Below are 25381 nucleotides of genomic sequence, written 5' to 3'. Positions count from 1 at the left end.
GTTATCTTAATTACTAACTTGAATTTATAGATGCTCAATCATTCTGATTTTTATTTGAACTATTACCTGGGTCCTTCACTTGTGTGTCTATAAATGTATTATCATAACATTTTGCCTTGACTGTAAATTTATTGTTAAACAGAACTTTTGTAATTTTCTAGAGCTCTTGGGAGTCCTGGTTTTAGTCCTTTCATAGAAACCTATGCAGATAATTGTAATTTTAATGTAAGTTTTACAGAAAGCTCACTGAAAGTTGTATCAAGACGTCCTCCTGCCCCCGACCTTCTTGTGCTAGGGGTTTTTGGGGTTTTTTTTCTGATTTAATAGATTCAATTTTCTACCTGAAAACAGGCAATCTCTCCTGCTATATGCTTCCTCTTGTTTATCTGGATTTTCTTTCACCAAGCTCTCAGTCTCAGTGACTCAAACTTTCTGAACAGTCCTTTAACAGTTAACTTATTGAAGCATATGTAATTATTTGCATTCTGTTCCCAAACAATTGCTTTATGCGAGACAAAACAGTGAGATTTGATTTGTGACATGTATTAAATCTTTTTGAAAAGAAAAATTCTCTTCAGTCATGAATAGTCTAAGGTACTTGTAGTAAAGATAATGTTTTCAGGCAAGAGAGGGATTTTATTTTGTCAGGTGTTAATTTTGCAATAAATTGTGTATTTCCTCTGAAAACACGGGCAGCAGGAGGATTATTATGTAGTCATTTAACATACTTTGCCATCTCCTTCTGATGGCTGTGTGTTATTCTCATTGACCAGCCCATGTCTCCTGTCAGGCTCACTGGGTTCCCAGGGGATATTCTGCTTCCAGACCTCTCTTCACTGCTGTCAGAGGTTTGTCAGTTATATGTGCTGCTGACATCGGGGCTGGAAGGGAGGAATACTGCAAAGCGTGGAATGAATAGCAGGAAGGAGAAGGGTTCACAGTGGCAGGAAACCCTATGCTGGTGTGTGTTTGCTCACTTCAGTGTCTGAGGGATGAGCTGTTCTTTTTGTCCTGTAATGTCCTGGTGCTGTGAGAGCTCTCTTTCACATAATTAATAAATCCCATTCCCTGGTATTGCTGCTCCGTTTGCTGTAGCTCATTCCAGCTAGTTTAGAGACCATCCCTCCCACGGATTCAGCACAGACATAAACTCATGATTGGATTTACTATGGCACTGAGTTAAGTGGACCTTAATTTAGGTTAGTTAATTATATTCTTTGTTCTTGTCACAGAGGAAGAATTTCCCTTTTTGCTGAGCCTCTAATAAAGGCAACTTGAGTCTTTGGCACTTGTTCTGCACCCTTTATTGCCATACTTGAGCATCTGTCCGGCACCTTAAATTTGTTCTGAATGTCTCTTTTATATGCAGGTGAGGTTTCTGGCCCCTCTGCTGGAGTCAGATCTGCGTCATACATTGTGTCTTAGGGTGGTTTTCAGTTCCCTGAGCGTCTGCTCTAGGCCCAGGAATGGTTGCTGTAGCTTTAAGCTGAGTCCGGGGGGAAGGGGGAGCCTTGCGGCTCTTGTGTGGGCTTTTTCAATCCTCCCTCCCCAGGCATCCATGGTGCTGAGTAAAGCAGGTTCTCTTTGCTGCTTGGATTTTTTTGTCAGCTTAGGCAAAAAAGTTTTTTCCCTTGCCTTGGGCTTGGAGACTGTGGCAACAATCCTTCAGCGGCCATTTTTTCCCCTGACCCGTTTGGTTTGATTTGGTGCGAGGTCAGAGACGGCTGTAGGGAACGGGGAGAAGGGGCTGATCTGTCCCCAAACCAGATTTCAGAAAAGTCAACCCAGCAAAAGAAAGGACCCTAAATCCACCAGCTTCATCTGCTGTGGAGAGGAGATCAACATCAGAGACTCGTCACGTTCCCGTATGTTTTCCTGAGCTGCTGCGTGAACCTGTTGGTTTTCTTCTTCCCTGAGACAAAAGCCGTTGCCATTTTTCCCCTCCCTACCACGTGCTCAGCCGTTGGGTGTTCTTTCCTTTCCCTCGCATTTTGATTTTTTTTTTTGTTTGTTTTGTAGATTTGTTTGGTTTGTGGTGGGGTGGGGGTTTTTTTGAGTTTGTTTGATTGGTTTTGGGAGGTTTTTTGGGTTTCTTTTGATATTTGTTTGTTTGTCTGTTTGTTTTTGTTCCATTGTAAGTGTGTTGGGGGCAAGGTTCTGACAATTCAGTATCTAGCATTTATTCACTTTTCTTTCCCTGTGCTGCGTGTGTGTGCACTTGGTTTGTCAATAAATGGGTCGTTTTTTCCACTTTCATCCACTAACATTCATTTCTTATTGGCGGGAAGGGATTGCTGAAACCCTTTTCTTCAGCGGAGACATTAATTCTAGAGTGTTTTCTCTTGTCTCTAAACCGAGATGCATTGCTTTATACAAAGCAATGGAAATAAATGGGGAAGTTGCTGTAAATCTTTGAGGCATTAAGGTGTGTGCACCTGCATCTTCCTTCCTGAAGAAATTGTCCCCAGTGTGAGAAACAGGGTTCATTCTTTGAATTTTTTAGAAGATTAATAAGGGATAAAAGGGACAGTACACAGCACTGGGATGCTTGGCAAACTGGCAGAAGCACCGCAGTTAGCGTAAAACAATTTTCTTATATATTTGTTCATTGCATTGGTTAAATATTTATGAGGATTATGCATATTTAAACACTCTTGTGAGTTTATATGTTTCGGGAATTATTTTGCTTGGCTAGACCTTTGACTTGTCTCCATGCCATCTTGTAGATGAATTTTTTTGTTTGTTTGGTATTGTGGGGTTTTTTTGTTTGTTTATTTGGTTGGTTGGTTGGTTTTTTGAGGCTTCGTTCGGTTGTTTGACACTTCCTGATAACCTGGAGGGTCAGTAGTAGTTTCCTTGTATTTTTTTTTCTTGAGTTTTTTTGTTTTGGTTTGGTTTGGGTTTTTTGTTGTTGTTGTTTTGCTCTTGTCACTGTTATCATTCAGATAAGATACTCTACAAGTACATTGAATCAGCATAGTTGTCTTACACTATTATCCCAGCTTTTCTTACCATTGACAGTTAGTTACACAAATAAAAGCATTTAACATCACGTAGCCTTTATTTTAATATTTCCCAAAAGCCTAAATTGTAAAATGTACTTAGCACACTACTCTCTCTCTCCCTCTCTCTCTCTCTCTATATATATATACGCTATGCAGGGCATTGGCTACAAAAGCTAACCGATTATACTATATTAAAGCAGTTAAAAGTGATTACAACTGTACTGTATAAAAACTGTTGTGATTAATAAGAATTTGTGAAAGCCAATGACTAGGTAGTTATTTTTAACACCCAGCCAGGCCTGCCTACACCTGTGGCTTTTCAGCAGAAAAAGAGGGGCTGGGGTAGGAGTCCAGGACAGGGAAAGAAAGCAGCATGCTGGTACAGAATATATGCACAAAAGTGACATTGGCTAGCTCCCATCCTACTTTGTTAATCTTTCTCTTTGTCCCTGGATGGAAGGCTATTGGGTGGGGAAGGGCTACTAATAAACATTTAACAGCATCCAACGTTTCTGGGATTATCATGAGCCTCAGCATATTTTACTACACTTCTTAGCTCTTTCTTAGTTTAACATGAGATACCTGTCCTAGCAGAGGCTATGGCTTATCTGTAACATAGCTTGCTTATTCTGTATAGGGCAGGGAGTAAAATGTCTAAGATCAGCAGGCTAGAACATCTTAGCCTCATTCAGGAAATCTTTTTTACCTTCAGTTCAAGGCCTAGTCATCGATTCAATATGCATGAAAAAAACTAACAAAGCCCACATGCAAATTCATAAAAAGAAATCCACCCAGAACTTACACTTTGCATGCACTTGTGGTGTTCTTATCCACTGTGAATATGATTATCATCTTCCCTGAAAAGCACACCTTGATATCAATACCAGCAATGAGAACTAGTAGAATACAGAGCTGGAAGACAGGACTGTTATCCTACAGCTCCTCAGAGTAGATCCTGCTGCACTTAGGGTTTGGCAATTAGCACAATGCCCTTGGGAGGGAATGCTGTACCACTCACACATCATTTCCTGATACATGACTGTTCTCAGGGGACGTTCAGGTGTGAGTGCTGGGGACAAGGTAGGTAGCGCACAAGTCCAGCAACTTACTGTTACAGATCAAAAGGTGGACAGTAACTGGGTATGTGCTAATTTGAGGGACTGTGACAAAAAGACATTTGCTTTAGGCAAAGATGCCATTTTTAACACTGTCCTGAAAATGCTACTGAAGCACACTGAAGAGAGGCAGAGGAGAAAATAACTTCTGTTGCCAAGCCATCTCAGCACAGCAATGAGAAGGGCACTTTTAACCTTCATCAAATCAGCCAACTGAAAAAAAGTTATAGCAGATTTTATACATCTGTGTTTCGATCAAAATGTTGTAAAAAAACTCCCTATCTGAAGCATTTCAAATATGGAATCACAGTGTTTATAGTGAATTCACCTCTGTTTTCTTATGTTCTTTAAAGAACTTAGAGTACAAAGAAAGAGTTGGGAGTTGCTTTCAGGGATGTAGAAATCTGTGTTTGTGAATCTCAGTGGTTTCACCCAGAATGAAAGTTGCTTTCACTAATGTTCTATGGAAACGAAACAAAACCTCTCTTGAACCTTCCCTACAAGGCCTGACTTCCCTTCCCCTTCTGCTTCTCCTTCCCTTTTCCTTCCCTTCCCCATCCTCTGCACACTGAGGCACTGAGTGCAGTACCGCTAGATATTTCCAAATGCCTCCTTGATGTACCATTAGTGTTGAACAAGGAGCAGCAGACTGAGATCCTGCTTGGTATTTTCACAGTCTTGCTTGGTTGAATATGTTTTTATTTTGTTTATTGTGCACATTAATAGCAGTGCCACTTACTACACTGGAGCAATATAAAGGTTTAGAGAGAACAAACCAGTGTATGCACCTGTTTCTCTGTTGGTTAAAAGAAAGCAACATGTTACAGTGAAGCCATTAATTACATTTTGACTAATGAGAGTATTGTTTGCAAAATGACGATGGAGTGCTCAGATAGACACAGTCTATACAAAAAATTCTTTTGTGAAGGTTGTGAAGGTATCCTACCCATAGTTTTATCTAATTTTTTTTCAGCCCACTTAATTAATAGAAACTCTGTATGATAATGTAGGAAACTACATGGAGTCTGCAGTCAGATGAGAACATAACAAACAGAAATAGTAGAGTCTGAGGTCTCTGAGTACCTAACAAGGATGTCTGAGTTAAAACAGCTCCTGAGTCCTCTAGGAAACCCCTGATTCACTCAAATGCTGAGCTAAGAGTCACCTCAGAAACTAACTCATGTGAGGTGGGTATTTGCTTTTTTCAGTGCTGGCTATGTGGGGGATCGCTCCTAACATGCACACCCAGCACTTTGCACAGCACAATATATGGTTAAATGCCATGCATATTCTTTACACTCCTTGGGATAGGAGCAGTTATAAAAATTGCTTCTCAGAAGTCATTAATAACATTATCATACGTGAGTGCAAGGGCAGTGTACTCTGGTGGTCGCACTGAAGAAGACTGGGTCTTCCTCTAGTCCTTCTGACAAAGGCTGGCAATCTTCCTCATTTGCACTTTTCACCTTTCTTTCTGAAGCATGCACACTCCTTCACTGGCTGGTTCAATGTTTTCTGTGCCAGTTTAAACAGGTTTTGTTCCTTTTATCTTGACAAGGTACATTCTGTTTCTCTTAACAAGACTAAGGTGTATCCTGCTTCTTAGGCTTGTGATTAATATCTGCTGACTCTTACTAGTTTACTTATGGTTACATGAGTTAACTATTGATAAACTCCTTTCACCCTCTGGCTGTAAATTAAAAATAAAAACTTTAAAGGCGGAAATACTGGTAAGGGTTTCCAATATATACGGCAGGTTGTCTATTTAAAAATGAAGGCTGATGATCTCTGTAACACACATTCTCTGGCCAAAGCACCGGTCACCGCCACCAGTTCAGAAATTATTTGATGAATGAGGTTTTGTAAAACCACTCTGTGGAGTCCTGTTTTGAGGAGGCTGGTATCTGATCTCTTCGTTTGACCTAAAGCCTAAGACTCCTCCCCTAGAATACCTGATAAAACACACAACCTTGCCCCTTCTCACACTCTTTGTCTCCACCTCTCTTCATCTTCGCCCCCTCCCTGGCCTGGGGTAGGGGGGAATAAATGGATTATCATGCTTATAACAAACACTTGAGCCCCCAGAATTGTTCTGAATGAGGCCATGAAACTCCAGTGTTGTGGGAAATTGGCCAATCATTTTATTAAAAATTGACTACCAGGAATGAGGGGTTTAAGCTAGTCTCTCACCCTTTTCAACAAGCCAGATACAACACATGTCAGGAAAGTGACCCTCCCCCTCTCTGAGGGCTGTTCAGTCCCCTTTTTATGGTCTCTTTCTCCTCAGGGATTGGTGGGTTTGGATCCTTGCTGTGATTGGCTCCCTTTCTCAGGTTTGATTGGTCTTTAATGGGAGTCTTTCTGGACCAATCCTGCCTTTGAACCATTGGTCAGTTGTCCACCAATCAAGGCTTGGAGTCACGGTCTATTCTGGAGCCTCCTGTGGGGGAAAGAAAGATCTCTCCCCCCCCTTTTTCTCTCTGGCATTAGTCCTTAGAAAGCACTGCCAACATTGTCAAGGTTCTAACAACTCTTCAAGTGTAACTGTTTGCAAATCATGCAAAGTTGCAAATATAAATGAAATTTCTGAGATTCAAAGGTCTACCTTTAAGCGTTTATAACACAACCTGTACAAAACTGTGGGAACGGTAACGTGTAACGACCAATACTTAAGAGAGACAAAAGAAGTGGCCAAGGTGGCGGAAAGGAGTGCAGCTGGCTGTAGACTCAGCCGGGAGCTTTTCTCTTGGGAAGGGCAAAGATATCTGGAGACTTTTGGCTGGGGGGGGTCAGGTTGGGCTCAGCTGGGCTCAGCTCTTCTCTTTCACTCTCGGGATCAGAGGGGAGCAGTCAAGCTGTTGCTACCGCGGGGGAATTTGCTGCCACTGTGGAGTCCAGCCTGCTTTCTTCCTTACCGTGGATGAGCCTCTGCTCGTAAGAGCAGCCATTGAACTGGGACCTTATTAACACCCGACCCGACTGGAAAGGATCCTCACCATCTACTCGGGTGCCTCCAGGGAAAACTCTGGACCCCAAACCCTTCTTTCTTCCCAGAGCGGGCGTGTCTTGGGTAGGTGTGGCAATTGCTGCAGAGAAGCCTGCCTGCTGCTGCTCAGCCCACTAATTTCTGCTGCTGCCTTGGGCTTTCTTGCTACACCCTCACCCAACACTCCGTGTCCACCTGACTCCTGCAGCTTCTGCTAAGGCTGTGGAATTTTCTGCTACATTCTGTCACTGGGTGTGCCCACCTCTGCCGTTCCAGCCTGCGCTCCGAGGTTCCTGCTACAGTCCATTTCTTCAACTGCAGAGGCACTGGGACTGGCTGCTCCTGTGGGTTTGTAAATGTTATAGATGGGTAATACGATGATTGGCTCTTGCAATTAAGAAATGAATATTGTGTGTATGTTAAGAGAAGTTTTACTGATGTATAGTTATGTTATTGTTTGTTGTGCGGATGTCTTCTTTTGTCCCCATAGTCCCCTTCCCCCCTCTGAGTTGTTGCCATCAGACAGCCTTGGTTTTTGGGGAAGGCTTGTTACTAGGAAACGCGGCATGACAACACTTGACTTCCAACCAAGTTGTAAGAAAGTAGTCTCCACCAATGGATGGCAAAGAAGTTGACTGACAGACTTCGGGAGGAGCCAGGATTATATTGAGATAATAATTTTGAAGAATTAAGGATTTTTAGGAAAGTTAAGATAATAAGTTGCTGAATTAGCTGAAGTAGATAGGTAAGCTTTGTTTGCAGTTAACAGAAGCCGGATCTTAGATAAGCTATCCTGGATTTAGTAACTCATTGCTTGTCAGCTTTATGTTTGTGTAGCTGTGCTTATAACGAAAACCAAAATGTGGTAAATAGGACATAAGATAGCTGCAGTTTTCCTGCTTAAAGGACCCACTGAACACAGGAATCTGTAAGTTCTACCAAGGATTCATTTGTCACATCTGCATTGAAAAGGTAGAAAGGTCAGAACGAGGAAGACTCACTTCCTCATTTTTGGTGAACCCTCCCAAGAAGAGACCACCAACTCATTTTAGGAAACAAACTATGCATGCTTAATAGCCTTTTTGCCAAATTAGCATATGAAGCAGGGAATGGGAGGTAACGGGGTATGAATATGCATTTGTATTTTGGATATTCAACACTTTCGTAAATAAAAGGCTTTGTAATTACCTGTGAATTTCGCAGCATGTATTAGAGAGCTATCCTGCGTGCTGCCCGGCCATCATAACCATACTCTTTCTAACTTTAAACTGTTAGAGAGATTTTGTCTGTCACAGTTGGGTATCGATACTAGATCGATATACCCGTATACCCATATACCCCCGATCGAAATAGTACCCATATTTTCTTTAATCAATCAATATAAGGCAGAGCAGCCGTTTTGTAGGTGGTCACGTGGCAGAGGGTCACAACACTCTCAGCGCTGTTATTTCTTTTTCTTTATTCAGTCCTTTGTTGTATTTTGTTAAGTGTGATATATGTCCTAAAGTTAATTCGCGTTAAGCAATAAAATATGTAATTCATTCGCGGCAGAATGTAATAATGTATCCTATAGCATTAATCTACTTTAAATTGGGTTTAAGATCAGTAAACTAAAAGGTGTGTACAGGGTTAACTGAGACAAAAGCTGCACAGAGGGGCACGGGGAATTTCTGCTGGGAATCGTTGTAAAGACAGCACAAAGGAACGGAAAAGGGAGATGGGTGCCCTGACGATCTCCTGATTGTATCAGATCACTATCTTATCTGTTCCAGCCCGATGTTACCATTTCCAAAACTTCTCCGGACGCAGTAATCATGACATTGTTCTGCTTTTGAGGGACTATTCAACGGACCCCGGACACGAACATGAATATCTAATGAAGCGACCTCGAGGCACGGGTCTCACGGTCTCAGTCGGCTCTCTGCGAAAGACTGTATAAAAATCCGCAGTATGGAACCCAGTTTGTGAACGGATGGGGTAACAGGCTGGCAGAGTCAGTTACCGTGTTCACCCAGTGCCGAAATCCCGGGATTCGACGCTGTCCCTTTTAATTGTGGCTACCGGAGACTGTGTTTGAGTCTCAAAATAAAATTCTAAATTTTGATTCACTGAATTTGGCTTATCGAGTTTATTACATTAAGGTTTTTAATAAACTTTTGAAATTTTTAAAAGTGAGGAGTTGTTTCTCACATAAATAAAGCCCTATTTCTCTCTGTCCTGCCAGCTGAGTCACCATCACCGTGTGGAAAGGTGGCTGAGCTTGCGCTACAGCACGCCCTGCAGCTGCGGGGGAATTCTCTCACCCGCCCTGCCCGGATGGGAGCCACCAGCCCCCCTTGCAGACTGTGACCGGAACTGCACCAAAGGGGGAAGTGCCTGCAGCCCAGACAAGGCTGTGGTTGAGCTTCTGGTTTTTTGTTTGTTGTTGCTGCCATTGTTGTTGTTTGTTTGCCTTGTTATACATATATATACATCTACTAGTAAAGAGCTTTTATTCCTTTTACCGTATCTTTGCCTGAAACCCCCATAATTTCAGAGGTATGATAATTTGGAGGGAAGGGAGTCATATTTTCTATTCCAAGGAAGGTTCCCACCTTCCTTAGCAGACACCTGTCTTTCAAACCAAGACACCTAAAAATACTTATTCTTTCACAAAGCAAAGTTCCAACTGTCCAAGGGGGGAAAAAAGATAGGTAATTGGAGATCATATGGTTATTACAAAAGAATCCTGATCTTCCTTTCATAGTCTCAGTGTTTCTATCCATTTCTCACTCCTTGTGCCTCTACTTGGAAAATTAAGCTCTTCAGGAAAGTGCCCTTGCACCCATAATCCAATTGCATATCTACAGCACAGTCAGGTTTCAGTTTGCTGTTAGTGCTAAGTAAGTAACAATTTGAATCCTAGACTCCTATGATAGATGCAATAAAACCACAAAAGGGATAGAATAAGGAAATATTTTGCTTACCAGCTTTCATCTGGAAGTGGTATTTTAACTCTCATGCATGGCAGCATCTAACATTTCTGCCATTTCTTGACTAATCTCTAGACTTGAAGTTATTTATGAATTTATAAATATGGGAATGTATATTTTAATGTACTATTTAAGTTAAGGCAATCACTATCTTTCAGCAGGAGTTTTAGCTGGACCTGAACCAGGATTCTATTGTAGAAAAGAGGATGCAGTTCAGCTGACATCCCCTCCCCTCAGGGTGCCTGCTGGGCCTGTTGGGATTACAGTCAGAAGAGTGGGTAATCCCATGAGCTCATCAGTCTCAGCTGAACAGGCTTCAGTTTGTGTCACTTCCATTATTTCAGTTTCTTACGTATGTGGGGAAAATGCAAAAAAACTTTATAAATGTTTTTACATGCTCTCTATTTTATGTAAGATTAGAAGTTCAGTGTAATATGGAACTAGTGAACTCTCTTTGCATGCCTTGCTTCTCTTGATGTTTACCTGTGCATTTGTGTTCATAATATTTTAAATATAATCATGCATTTAATAAAGCATGCTCTCATGTTTGTTGCCATCCTGTGCTGGTTGTGAATGACTGTACAACTCTTGGTCTATAAAGTTTCCCATACAAGACAGAATGAATCAAGGCCCAACATGGGCGACTTGTTGGATTTTAAATTTTTGAGCAGGAGTTTCGTTGCATTTCTTTCACATTTGTTTCTATATCTGTGCACTCTGTGCCTCTGATGCACTTGGCTGGGCCTGTTCTGTGTGGAAACATTTGAAAATCTGGCTGTTACATTCAGATGCCTCATAATCTACTGGTGATACATCCCATAGCTACACCTCATCCTCAATTATTGTAGGACCCTTTCAAGTGAACTACACCTATTTAATTCAGTACCATTCTGTTCCATTCCATTCCTTCCCTTTCAATTCTCTTTTTTTTTTTTTTTAGAGACAAATAGGTTTTTGCTATAAAAGCAGCTGTCTAAAAGCAGCTACACTCTGAATCTATAGTCTATCAGCATGTAGTCAGCTATAATGATGTAACATAGAACAAACCAGTCATAAAACTTAAAATTCATAATTACCAGTGAGATGCGATATTCCCATTGCAATCAAGCTTTCTGAGTAGGGTTAAAGTTCTTTCCCTTTGCACAATAATGATTGTTGCTAGTCACAACTTTGGAATTACACTCTTCTTCAGAGCTCTAAGCCAAATAAAGGTGTGGGGAGCCTTTTTCACAAATCAATCCCCTATTTCTCTCTCCTGCTGAGTCATTGAAAACCAATATAGTCACGGACAAAGATGCTCTAACTAATTAAAGTTAGAAAGTGGTATGTTTATTCACTGGCGGGTGGCACGGGAGTCATCTCCGAAAGGCGTGGCCGCCCCAAACAAGGCTCTTTGCTCTCTATTAATTTTCCAAGACCTTACCTACAATACATATGCATAACCCCAGCACCTCCCATCCCCGCTCTGTATTCAAATGAGGCTATTAGTCCTTCACACGTGCACAGTTCTTCTCTTGAATAGGGTCTGTGGTCTCGAATTGGGTCAGTGGTCTCAAAGGATGAAGTCAGGAGAGTCTTCATCAGGTCTCTGTGACCCTCTGGCACGATCCAAGGTTCCCTGCTTCGTGATTGATTGATTGATACGAAGTCCAGGTACTGGCCATTGTTCTTAGTGGTTTAAATCTGTTCTTATGGTGGTTCACTTACTCCACTTCTTTTATAAACAAGCTCATAATATAACAGTTAGCTCTAGCTTGGGCATCTAATAATCATTAACCTATCATTTACTAATCTAACTTACATTTTGATCAATATAAATTGCTTGTCATCCTTAGCTAAAATCTTAACTCTTTAAAGTCATGCTTCACTGCCAGGCTGGTGTCAGTACAGAGGAGAATAGTTCCTACTTTCTCCAGTTCTACAGCCCAAACTCAGCCGAGCCCAGGATGTGGCAGACTCTGACTTCTGAGACACCTGCCGAGGGTGCTGGAGGCTGCCGAAGATGTTGGAGCCGCTGCCCATAATTCGGCGTGTGCTGCTGTTGCTTTGGGAAATCTACTGATGAAATTCGGTGGTTGTGCTGGATTTTCTTTCAGGACTTGAGATGGCCAGTTTGGCCCTCTGGCTAACAGGTCCTTGTCTGCTTTCTCCGTCGTAACTACGGCTGCACGATGTTGGAAATGCAACTACCGCGGCTGTGACGGGTCCCTAACGCGCGTCCCAAAGCCGGTGCGTGTCCGACACGCGGCGCGACGCGGGCATGCGCCGCTCCCTACCAGCCGTCCGTGCGCGTGACGCCGCAGCGTGGGGCCTCGCGCGTGCCCATCGCGCCTTGCGTGGAGCCCCGGTGCGCGGCGCTTTGTCTGCCGCGGGGCTCGGGGGACGGCACCGGCCGCAGGCGGGCTTGCTCCTGGCGCGGTCTGCTGCGCGGGTGACTCGCCGTCACCGCTGCCGCTCGTGTCAACAGCGCAAGAAGCACTGCGGCGCCGGGCTCGCTTTCAGCACGGATAGCCCGCGCCCCCGATCCAGCGGCTCTGGGCGGTGCCGCTGCGCTCCGCCCCGCCCGGTGCCCACGGATCGTGACGCAGCGTGTGGGGCGGGGCAGCGCCCGGTGACGACGGCGGCGGCGTCGGCGGGGCGCCGAGCGGGGCCGAGCGGAACGGGCCCGAGGGCTGTCGGCCGGCAGGATGCTGGAGATCCAGCTGGACGATGGCGGCGTGGGGGGGTACCCGGGCGATGATTACTGTTCGGGGTCGGTGATGTCGGAGCGAGTCTCGGGCCTCGCCAACAGCATCTACCGCGAGTTCGAGCGGCTGATCCACTGCTACGACGAGGAGGTGGTGAAGGAGCTGATGCCGCTGGTGGTGACGGTGTTGGAGAACCTGGACTCGGTGCTCACCGACAACCAGGAGCACGAGGTGGAGCTGGAGCTGCTGCGGGAGGACAACGAGCAGCTGCTCACGCAGTACGAGCGGGAGAAGGCGCTGCGCAAGCAGGCCGAGGAGGTGAGTGCCGCCGCCCCGCGACCATCTTAGCCATGGCCGGGCGGGGACCCCGGTGCAGGGGAGCGGGAGAGCCGAGGGGGTGGCTGGAGCGGCTCAGGGCTGCGTCTGGGCCATCTCTCACAGGCCTTCGCTCCTTCGCCCCGGTCGCCACCACTGGCGGGTCCCTGCTGCTCGCGCCCCCGCGGCGGGCCTGGTTTGAGGGGGGGCGGGGGCCACGGCGGGAGCCCCGGGGCAGCATCCCTCGGTTCCTTCTGGAAGCGGAGTGCGGGGGCGGGCCCGGGCCCGGCGAGGCGCATACCCTCCCCTGGGAGCGCCGGGCTCCTGCCCCCGGGACTCCTCCGGCGCCTGCAGGCCCGGCCCGGCTCCTCCGCCGCACCGCGGGGCCGGGGCCACTGCGGCTGAGCTGCCCCGTGACAGCGGGAGGGACAAAAACCGAACCAAAATAGCTGCAATCCTGTGGAATTCCTGAGGAATTAGGAATTCATTTTGCAATGCTAACAGCATCCGGAGGGGTCAGCATAATTTGTGGTGTAAAAAATATTTTTTAAAATGGGTAATTTGTGCAGCCGTCCAGCGTTCTCAATGTCAGCTGTAAGCTGTTTCTTTGAGGCGAGGATCTGCCTTTAGAGTATAAGCTCTTATTTTTGAAACTTGTTTTTATCAAAACTATGCCTTGCATTTTGATAAAATCGTTCCCAAGTCAGCAGCTGCCGTTTCCTGGAGCTTGGATGCACTCCCGGGAGAGCCGGGGCAGGATTGCCCAGCTGGTGGGGTTTGGAAGTGGCTCATGAGAAATCCAGTCCCTCTGATGGAGAGGAAAGAGACTCCTCGGGTTACAGGGACTCGGATGTAGGCAGGACAGAGGGGAGGTGATCTGCGCTCTGTCATCCTGCGCCTGTCTCGGCTGAAATACTGAGCATCCTTTCAGCCTTAAAGTCTGGGAGCCATAGAGATTGCTGTTCAGCCTCTTGGAGTGACACTCTTGAGAGCTGGGATAGACCTCTGGTGCTGAAAAAAGCCCATCCTCACCACATCATCCCCACCACATCATCTCCTTTAAACTTCTTAAAAAGTTGGGTTTTTCTGTCTTTTAGACTAAGGAAGGGCAGAAGATTTTTAAGATTCAGTTGCTTTCTTAGGAGCCAAGTTCTGATTTGATGTGAGGTAATTAATAAAATAAAAGAAGTGGTTATTAATGAAATAGTTATTGAACTGGAGAATGGTGTAAAGCACATGCAAGATTTTCATAGATATGTTCTTGTTGCTTAGTAATGATGTGTGAGAAGCTTGGTAACTCAGTGGAGAGGACACTTGTGGTCTATTATTGATACTGAAAGCAAGAGCCAGTCAGTTAAAAGTTTTAGTCCCAAGTTCTACTTATGTATTAATGGACTAATAAATGATCCTAAAATTCTTTTGAATGCTTGTAGGGGTGGAAAAATTATTCTGAGTACATGAGGCTTATTTATGTTGTGTAGAGACGGCATTTTGCAACTTCTGACAAATAATTTTTAAAGTGCACTATTTATGGGAAGAAAATGGGGCTGCAGATGGGAGTTGGAACAGTCCAGTTGGAATCATCTTTCATCTTTGGACTGAGGTGGATTTCTCTTCTGGGCTTACTAGGTACAGAATGTGTTTTCTGGAAGCAAATGTACTGATAGCAGTTACATTCCCTGCAAGGAAACTTGGGAACTGTGGCAGAATACTATTTAGCAATGGTATTTTTAAAAAGTGAGATTTAAAAAGTGATGATGATGATGATGGTGAAGATACTCTGTCATCCTTATCCACAGCTCAGTGTAAGTGGGAGAAGTGTCTGCAAGGAGACTTGTTATCAAAAGGGAATAGATAATGTGCTGCTTATGAGAAAGAAACATATGAGAATAAATGACCTTTAAAAAAACTTAAAAGTTTTAAATTAAATTTTTTTGAATAAAAAGTCTTATGAGAATAAAAGAGCATTCTGCGTCTACAAATCCCCTATTACAAGGTTATACAGGGAATATACAGCTGTTGTTTCCCTCGGTATATAACAAAGTACATTATTTACCTGCACCTGTTTCCCATGCACTGCTTACTCTGCAGTAAATTGCATGTTATGAAAATCTATGTATGATGAGGAATTCTGCTGTCTACCAGGTAATTGTACACAGTAAAAAACCAGGAAACTGTTTTCTTTCCAGAATGTGCATTGCTGCTCTGAAGCAGTGCCATAGTGACCGGGGACTGTCCATCCCACCTCTCCAGCAGCATCAGTTTCCTGGGCTGTGCTTCAATTCTTGGGTGGGATCATCACTTCTAAATGGGAATCACTTCACTTTCCTCCCCTGGAAACAGGATTTGACCTTAGTCTTGATTCCTCTCTGTATTCCTCTCTGTATGTGAGTGCCAATTACAGCAATTAAATTGAGAGGTTGGAGATGAAGAACGGATCTGTTCTCTTGCAATATCCTGTCAAAGGACCCTGAGTTACAGTTAATTTGTATTAATTTATTAAATTCAGAGTAACGGGAACCACAGGTGGGCATTGTTCTGGCATTAAAATGTGCATTGCGTTGGCTGATTACCACCATGCAGAGCCATCACACCTTGCTGTTCCTCTTTATGCAGCAGTTGTACACAAACAGACTGTACAGGTATGGTTTTTTTAAATCAGGGTTAATCGTAGAATCATAGAAATGTGGAATAGTTTGAGTTGGAAGGGACCTTAAAGATCAGCAAGTTCCAACACCCCTACCATGGGCAGAGAAACAACTTCCTTTTCATTAAAGACCATAAAGGAAGGTTTTCTTTTTCAAAATTACTGTCTTAAGACAATTCTATATATTGTCTTTAAAAGCAATATTTGCCAAAAGCAAATTAATGCTTTGTTTTCTAAACGCTTGGTTTATAGAGACTCCATGTGTTTCACTTGTCCTAAAACAGGGCAGCAGAAGCATCTGGGCAAGTGGATTTACAATAGAAGTTCCTTGGCATGAGGCAGTGCTGTTGTTATGGAGCTTAGTACGCAATACTGCAAATTTCCATGACCTCCCAACTACTGAATATACAGGATTGCACCATATTTTTGGTGGTTTTGTTTTCTTCCATCTGCTTCATACAAATAATTAGAATAAGTGTGTGTGAATGTAGGGCCATTATTGTTTGCGTGGTGGTCTGTGGAATCACAAACTCCTCTAGTGTGTATCTGTAACCTCCTGAGATTGAGTCCCACACCCTTGCTCAGTCAGGGGCAGCTGGAGTAGGTTGTCCAGGACCTGCTTAAGAGTTTGAACATCTCCATGGATGGAGACTCTGTAGCCTCTCTGGGCCACCTGTCCCAGTGGCTGACCCCTCGCAGGAAAAACGTGCATCCTTGTGTTCAGATGGAAATCTGTGTGGTTTCCCATGTGCCTATTGCCTCCTGTCCAGAGCAGAGTCTGGCCCCCTCATCCTTGTTCCTTCCCAGCAGGTACTTGAGCACACTGGTCAGATCTCCCAGAGCCTTCTTGAGCAGCCCCAGCTCTCTCAGCCCCTCCTCCTGTGACAGATGCTCCAGTCCCTTTATCACCTTTGTGGCCCTGGTATTTGGACTGGTGCACAGGGCATTACTTATTTTTACCAGCTAAATATTTGGTTTAGCTTGATCTCTTGAGGAAATGTGGCTGTTCTGATTGCTGTCTCAGGAGCTGCCCCAAATAACTTAGGAAACTGGTGGCTGCTTTCACACATATTTGTTAAATAAAAAGGTTACTTAAGTTTTTTGGAGTGAGTAGTGAAGGAGAAAGGTCAAGTGAAGGTCCTGCATGTTGGAGGGACAGACAGAGTTGGCAGCATGCAAGTGATGGGTGGCAGCAGTACAGTTGGTATGTGGGTTTGGGGTAGGTGGGTCCAGCATGCACACACTGTTGCTTTCTGGGGTTTGCTCAGGGGACATGTAGGGGTACGGCTGGGATGAGGAAAGGGCTAGCTAGGGACACCTGCAGAAATCCCCAGGGAAAATAGGCCTAACTGGGTCCACTCTTAATGAGACATTTTGATTTATGCAAGCTGCTTTCATAATGTTCTGTATTCTTCCTCTCTTGAAGACAAGCATCACTGTGTGCCGTAAATGCTGATTTCTGCAGTGATTGTTCATCACACTGGGCATTGATGCCAAGATGAATGTGCATGTGTGAATGTACATAAAAGCTCAACAGGGATGTTTGGGGTGTGTTTGCATGGCTTCTTGGAGTTAGACAAGCCAGATGGGCCTCTACCATGTGCGAGGTGCCTTCAGACCTCTTGTTGCATGAAAACTGCTTCTAGGGAAATTTACATCCCAAGGGAATGGTGATGGCTATCTGCAGAGCACCAAGTGCCTTAGTAGTGAAGGAAGCGTGTTTGATTTGCAACATCAGTTCATGCTCTTTAGAACATTTAAAATGGTGGTCATTGAAAATGCATATAGGTATGGTGTAGAGGTAAGAATTCTGTGCTGGTCAGGAGGTCTGACCCCTTCTGAAGGCTTTTTGTAGCTTGTGTTCTGTGCTGTGGCAGTCCAGCACCCAGGGAGCAACTTCCATTGTAATGTGGCTGGGAAAAACCTCTGTTTTCGCACCAGTGGCTGTTCCCATACACTGACTGCTGGGGTGGTTGGTGTGTTTCCAGGCTGCAGGTGCTGCTACCGTTTCAGTGTCCTGGGCCTCTGCTGGGCTCTTGGAGCAAAGAGTCGGCATGTATATGTGTGGCAGAGCCTGCTGGGCTGCAGTTCTCATGGACTTGTGTTGATGTTGGACTTGGCTGGGAGATGGGCAGTGCTGCCTCGAGCTGCCTGGGGTGGAGTGTGGGCTTCAGCAGCACGGTAACCCCTTGAAGCAGTGTGTCTTGCCTCCTGTGACATTGCCAGTGGGCTGTCTTTGTTATCTTGTGGGCTTCTCCATGGGTCTTTTGACAGAATCACAGGCTGGTTGAGGTTGGAAGGAGTCTTTGGAGCTCGTTTACTCTAATCCGTTGCTTAAGCAGGAGTCACTCAGAGCAGGCTGCCCTTGAGCATGTCCAAGCAGTGTTTGAGTATCTCCAAGACGGTGGGAGACTACAAGACCTCCTTGGGCAACCTGTCCCAGTGCTCATAGGGAAAAATTGTTTTCTGATGTTTAAAAGGAACCTCCTGTGTTCCAGTTTGCCCATTTCTTCTTGTTCTGTCACTGGATACCACTGGAGAGAGGCTGGCTCCTTCATCTCTGTTCTTCCCCTTCAGGTATTTATATAACATTGATGAGACCCCCTGAGCCTGCTCTTCTCCAGGTACTCCAATCCTTTTTTATCCTTGTGGCCCTTCACTGACTTCTTCAGTCTCTCTTGTGCTGGAGAGCCCATTACTGGGCACAGCACTCTCAACCTGCTGGCCATAGCCTAGGACACTCTTTGCCTCAAGGTCACATTAGTGGCTCATGTTTAACCTGATGTCCACAGGCAGCCCCAGTTTTCTGCCAAACTGGGAGGCCCCAGCATGTGCCTGTGTTCCCCAGGGGCAGGATGTGAACTGTGAAAGGCCTTTGCTGGCATTGCTAAGTGTAGGACTTTTACTACACTTTTACTTGACTTGAAGGACACCTCGGTGTTGTTATCCTTTCCCACAAGAAGCAGTCTCCCCGTCTCCTGTTGTCATGTTTCTGTGGCCATCACTGCTCATTATAGCTTGCTGTTTGCATTGCTATCTACCTTATAAGCACATTAAATTACCAGTAATTTTTATGTAATAAGAAGGCTCTGATGTCTTGTTTGAAGATCAGTGGCAGTATTTTGGAGGAGTGGGTCCTTTGTGAGGGGCGCTGTGGCTGCTACAGACAGGTACTGGAACAGCTTTCCAACTGGGTGGCAATATGGCGAGCTTGCCAGCTCCTGTCTGCATCTCAAACAGCACAAAGTCTTGGAAAAAAAATCCCCCTTCTTATTAAGGGATGCTGTAAATATTGTCCCACCTTGTACCCTACTTCTCTTTGGGGAGATGGGGAGGAAGGGTGACAAAAGTGATAGTTGTGGGCTGCAGCTCCTGCTGTTCACTGTAAGTGCTTTCTCTTGTCCTGCCTTGTATCTGCTTTCTCTGTGGAATGGCTTGCAGCCTGGGAAGGTGTTTTGTTTCCCCATCCTGACAAATAGCTGATGGATGGGAATTTCTGCAGTCACACTATCCAAGGAGGAGACTTTGCGCAGTATAGGAGACCAGATGCTTTTACCTGGATCCTTTGCACTACAGGCTGGTGAAAATAACTGGCAAGCATGAAACGCGGTTCACTAGGTACCAGATCTGTTTCCATATCCTTCAGGCCCTCTTGGTCCATTCCTGGAGCCTGCAGATACTGTCATATTTCACCCACTGAACAAGTATCACAGTCATTGTGGTGATTAGAGGGTTATTCCAATTTACCTTGAATCCAATTCTGCAATTGTCTTGATTTAAAAAAGCTGTTGGTCCTGGAGAAACCAGATTCTTCATTTTCATAAGAAGTACTGTGATATTTGTAAATATGATTTTCTGCTGAGCAGGCACATGTTCACTTACATATTTATAATACTTTGTTCCTTTTTTCCAGAATACATCCATTTAGTTTTTTAGAAGTAGAGAGCATTTGCGGTGATCCCATTGTGTCTTCTGGGTGAGGCAAACCTCACATTTTGGGGATGTTAACCACTGTGTCTCAATCTTCTCTTACGCCTTTTTTCAGTGATCTCATTTGACCATGATTCAGAATTGATCATGGTCAAATGGACAACTGACAATACAATTACACAATATTATAGATTATGATTAAAACGCAGCAACTGAAGATAGTAAAATTAAAGTAACCAACAACAAAAAATGTTTCTGGAGGTACTTACATTTGAAATTTGTATGTAAGTAAGTTGGTTATTTTTGATGAAGATTCTAATGTTCTCTTTGAACTGGTAAAAGAAACTCACTAGCTATCCTTACAACCTTTGTCATAATGTCTATAAGATGAATTATCTCTCCTCAGGCTAAATTTTCTCAGCTCTTGTAAACGTGTTGTCTGATAACTTCTGCAACAGAAGTTGCTTATTGAAGAAAAAGAACTTTGTGTTTCATGCATTACTTAAGATTGTCATACAAATACATACGCATTAGGTAGGCGTGGATGTGTATTAGAGAGCCTTATTATGTAAATTTTACTGTATAAAAGATGTAACTTTTTACCCCATTGTAAAAAAGTGCTTAGTTTGTGGAAACGTACACCTTGCAACATGCACAGAATAAATACCTCATTTCTAAATTAGAGCTGGTGTCTTTGTTTAGAGAGCTCCTAAAATTGACAACGGTCACTGCGTTGGCCTGCAACCAGCAGATGTTCCATGTGAAAGGTAGGCAGCGTTGGGATGCCTTTCCTTCCAAAACCTATAGCAATAAAACTGAATAGGATTGTAAGCTAAAAATTTAACATCCCATCATATGTCTTCTGATGCAGGACTAGGATTGATGTTAATACAAATTACAGTAAGGAGATAATTCCTTCCTTCCTGTGAAGGTAAACTGGGGGCATTTGTTGGGGGATAACTCAGTGATGCCTTTTCTCTGCTCGAAGTGTGGGTGGAGACCTGCCTCTGCCAGCAGCAGGAGTGTTGCCTGCCATCCGTGATCAGGTGCTGCCTCCCCCCTTCCTGCCCACAGGACACCAGGGCAGGGACTACTCTCTTCCCTTTCCAGTAATGATGTCAGTGTTGATGAGGTCTGCCCTTTTCTCTTTGTCTCATCCTTTGTGCATGGTTCTACAGGAGGAGGGTGATGCAGCATGGTTGGCTGGGGAGTGGAGTGACAGCGTGGGTGGAACCCAGGGTGGCAGCAGTGATGCATCCTGAAGATGCTGTTTTGGGACCTCGGCTCTTGTGGGATCAGGCAGTGCTGGCTTTGAGCTGTGGAGAGAGGTGTGTCCTGCTGCTGGTTTCTTCCTGGCTGGTCTGATGGAGTATACCCAATCCAGACTGAGAGATGGTGCAAATGCTTTGCAGTTACGCTCTGAGAGATGCAGAAACAGCTTGTCCTTCCCTTGTCCTTCTTGATCTTCTCCCCATCAAAAGTTTGTGTGCAGAATAAATTGTTTTGGTGAAAACTGTACGTGTTTCTAGCTTATTAGGGATGATGTTCTAGGACATCAGTTGTTGGAAAGCCACTTGCTTTAGGATTAGTTATTGCAATTTTTTCTAACAAATTATGTGAATTCTACACTGATGGGAAGAGATGCATTTAGAGACTCTTCTCTTTACAAGTTCTGTTAATTTAATGGAATGTAACAGAGACAATCTGTGATTCTGTTTTGCAATGGAAACTGGCCATATGATGCATATTTCTAAATCACTTCTCTATGAGGAATCAGGCTTTCTGCAGGTAAGGCCAGTCAGTCCTTGCCATCTGGTAACTTTTATTCTCACTAATGCTGGAGTGAAAAAATTTGTGTCCAAACACAGATCCTTCATACAAATCCTCACTCAAGCTTATGGCAATTATTAATATTCATAAATATCAGCATGTTACTAAAAATTACCTTGAAAGTAAAATAATGAGCAACCACTATGAGCTGCAATTTATTAAAAAGCAGTTCAGGTTAATCTGAATATCAGTTGATAATGATGATTAGAGACAATGGCCAGATTGCCCCTCAACAGGGTTACCTGCATAAGTCAGATTGATCCCCCAGTGAGCTTTGATGAGGACCTTTTTTTCCTCTGGTGCAGTGAAGCAGCTACTGCCTGGTCCTTTTCTGTTCGTGGCTCTGCAGGTTGATTTGTGAGTGATACTTTTGGGATGCCCCCAGTTATATGTAGGCAGAAGTTCCTACTGGAGTTTCAGGAAGCAGAGTTGTAAAGGAAAAGCCAAGAAGTCTGGGAGTATTTGGCTTTACTATCATTGCAGATGGATTTAAATCATAGAATCGCAAACTGGTTTCTGTTGGAATGGACCTTCAAGCTCATCTCGTTCCACTTGGTGCCATGGGCAGGGACACCTCCCACTAGACCAGGTTGATCCAAGCCCTGGCCTTGGACACTTCCAAGGATGGGGCAGTCACAGCTTGGCTGGGCAACCTGTGCCAGGGCCTCCCCACCCTCACGGGGAACAATTTTTAATATCTAACCTTCTTCAGTTTAAAGCCATCCCCTCTTATCCCATCAAGTCTGGAGAGGGATTGTAATGACTGAAGTTTCAAAGAAAAATCCCCAGTCAGTCTTCCTTTTTTCTGAAAATTATGCAATCCATCTAGCAAAGGCACCTTGGCCACCTTCATTCTTTCTCTTATCCACTGGGGAGGATGAAGATGGCCCACATTCCTATCATCATTGCTTGGTGCTTCTGACAAGCTGTAGCAGGCTGAATCCTTTCATGCCATTGAGAAGGAAGCAGGGGTTGTCCAAGTAAGGGAAGCTGTATCTTGCCTGGCAGGACAGATGGCTTTAGTTCAGGATTCAGTGGGACGCACCAAACTTTTTGCTCCTGAGTTTGATTGTGGCATGGCCTCCGCTGGTCATGGCCGCCTGTTGGTGTCTGTTCTAGTGCTTTTTCTCTGTATCATGTGGTCTGTCCTTGCCCAGCAGTGCCCATCCCCCACACTGAAATGTAACCTAACTCTGTTCCCCTCTCACTTCTCCCTTATTTGGTAGTGTCTTGTCCCTGCCTCTGGGCCCTGCCCCCTGGGGAAAAAGCCCCGACACCAGACGGGTGAGCTCTCTGGCACCGGCGAGCCATCGGGAAGGGCTCCAGCCAAGCAGGGCAGGACTCGAGAATAAAAGCTGTAATATCTCACTCGGTGAAAGAGAGCAGACTTTTGCCATCGGCGCTCGTCTAGTCTCGTGGAGAAATACAACAGGTGTCTATCTTCTGTCGCAGTGCCCTGGCTGGAAGGGACCTGCTAGAAGCAGGACATGATGCTCAACTGAGTCTGGTAAAAACAGTTTCAGGCTCTTTCTTATTTTTCCTGTTGTGCCTGGGTCTTGGCCATCCCACTTGTTATGAATGTGAGTTGCTACTCAGTTCCAGAGCAGACCTGCTTGTCCTCCTCAAGACTGGAAGCACCAGCATGCCTGTCCACCTGCAACATTTTGTGGAAAGGCTTTCCCATTGGATGCATGCTGAGTCTCTCCCAGAAGATAATTGTACATAATTACTGTAAATACTAATTGAAAACAGGAAAATTAACTGATCCATCAGTTAATGGTTGGGTATTTTCAAGGCATATGGCCCAAAAGCGTGTTAGCTTTTTTCCTCTGTGGGTTTGGGATTCTGTGCTTGAAAAAGCACTGAAAGAACTCACTGGCAACACTTTTCCAAACAGCACGTATGGGAGAAGTGTACAACGTGATGTACCATAAATTTTGAAGAACTTGGATATGGAGAAGTACCTTCCCTTCCCCATGATGGAGAGAGGTGTCATTTCAGTGTATTTTACCATTTTCTTTCACCAGTCAATCATAGCTTTGGAAGAGAACTCAAATACATGTTTTGATTGAGTTAAATCAGTAATCTCTATTTATTAGCAAAACTGGAGAATTCTGCTTTGGAGGGGAGGACAGTGTCTCAGCAGGGACATCACAAAACTATTTAGGTTAGAAAAGACCTTTGAGATTATGATGTCCAACTTCTGACCCATTGCCACCTTGTCAACCAGACCAGAGCACTGAATGCCTTGTCCACTTGTTTCTAGAACACCTCCTGGGACAGTGAGACTCCGGCATCTCCATGGACTGCCCTGCTGCTCCTGGACTGGAGTTGGGGTTGTGCGATGTCTGTCACCTTCATTCCTAGGTGTCTGTAGCTTCACTGGTAGGCTGTTCCCCCATTCTGAGGCCCTGCCCTCCCCACCAGCCTACTTCCCTTCGGCTGAAGTGCCTGTGGCTGCTCTCTCACTTGTACATGGTCTTTGGATCTTCTGCTCACTTTGTTATAAACTTTTAAACTTGTAAACGAAGGATGTACCACCTCTTAAGATAGTTTTGTGGTTTAACAGTTTTTCATTACAGCGACTGTTGTATCAGCGCTAAATGCAGCTGCAGCGTCTTCGTAAATTCCACTTATTTGAACCACTGCCCACATTTCAGTAGCCCCACCTTTTTGCCACCAGCATTCTCAGAAACACTCACTCTTCCTTGAAAACTCAGGGCAGCACTGGAAGGGACTTCCTGAGACGACATGTCCAGTCCCTGAGTATTGCAGGAACTCGAGTCACATAATCTGTTTCATAAATATATCAAGCTTGGTTGAACTTCCTGCCTCTATTCCTTCCTTCCTCAACATTACAGTGGAATTCTTTTTTTGGGTTTTAATTCATGGCCTGATTTTCCTGGTTTGTTATTGTGCTGTTACTGTCTTTTACTATTAGTGAGTTTTTGTCCTATCAAGCATTTATTTCTTAGATTTTTTTAAGGGAAACTGATCCTGTCCTGTCTGGTCTCTGCAGGGTCCTGGAGTGAAACTCTGTTCCCTTGAGAAAGAAGGCAGGTTCGCTGGCCTGTGCCCAGTGTCACTTGGCCAACCCAATCTTGTTTTACAGATTCCCTCTTATTTTCCTTGAGTGACCCTTAGCCACATCTGGTGCTTGGGCTGATCTTCTCTGAGAGGCAGGAGGAATAATGTGATTTTCCAGGGAAAACTTACCTGTGCCTTATTTTGTGTGAATGCTCTGTGTGTGTGTGTCCCAGTGTCCCATGGCCTTTTTCAAAGTGCTAGTAATAAGGTTTATGTGAGGGTTTTCACCTTTCATCAGTCTGGTGTGGCCTATATAACATGGAGTGGCTGAGACCACAGCATGTCCGTCTCTTCTCTGCCCTCCTTGGCTGCAGTTGCGCCTGGCCCAGAGCATGTCACCGTGAGGCTGATTAGCTGATGATTCTGTCATCAACTCCTTCCTCTCCACCCTTTTCCTCACAGCACAACTGGTGGTTCTCATGTGGATGCCCATGCACTCAAATACTGTTCAGCCCTACATGGCTCTGGTCTCCAGTATCAGCCTGTTTTTCCTTGTGATAGTTTGTTCTCTTTAGTGTTGATGACACCTCCAGGTCTAGTGTCATCTTCACAATCATGCTTTCCTTCTTGTTGGACATCCTGGTGGAAATAAGGTCAAGGCTGTTCTGCCAAAACCACATCCCTTCCTTGTGCACCTCTTTCTTCTCCTGCATCTTCTGACCCAATTAACCTTGTCAGTAGTCCCACCAGGAGGTGAGAGCAGCTGGATTGGTGACCACTGTCTGAGGCAGAGCCTGGAACAGGGTCCAAGATGTGGGAGGGTCCCTCTATCTTCTGGCTGTGCTGGAAGACTAGGCCTACTTCATG

At 44.6% G+C, this 25381-nt stretch overlaps 1 protein-coding gene and 1 pseudogene across 24 annotated transcripts in view; one reads left to right on the top strand and one right to left on the bottom strand.

Moving 5' to 3' along the window:
• The window catches only part of LOC120759780 (major facilitator superfamily domain-containing protein 1-like), a 33264-nt pseudogene extending 20860 nt beyond the window's left edge, over positions 1–12404 (bottom strand).
• Positions 12405–12711: 307 nt separating this feature from the next.
• Positions 12712–25381, top strand: part of MAPK8IP3 (mitogen-activated protein kinase 8 interacting protein 3) — a 70272-nt gene continuing 57602 nt past the window's right edge. For all 24 annotated transcript variants that reach the window (XM_040079601.1, XM_040079591.2, XM_040079587.1 and 21 more), the window contains exon 1: positions 12712–13083. In XM_040079601.1, coding sequence (XP_039935535.1) covers positions 12766–13083 — 318 coding nt within the window. In that variant the 5' untranslated portion in view covers positions 12712–12765. The remainder of the gene's footprint in view (positions 13084–25381) is intronic.

Source organism: Hirundo rustica, chromosome 15 (assembly GCF_015227805.2).
Source record: "Hirundo rustica isolate bHirRus1 chromosome 15, bHirRus1.pri.v3, whole genome shotgun sequence".
Lineage (NCBI taxonomy): Eukaryota > Metazoa > Chordata > Aves > Passeriformes > Hirundinidae > Hirundo > Hirundo rustica.
This window is presented reverse-complemented; position numbering and strand designations above follow the sequence as displayed.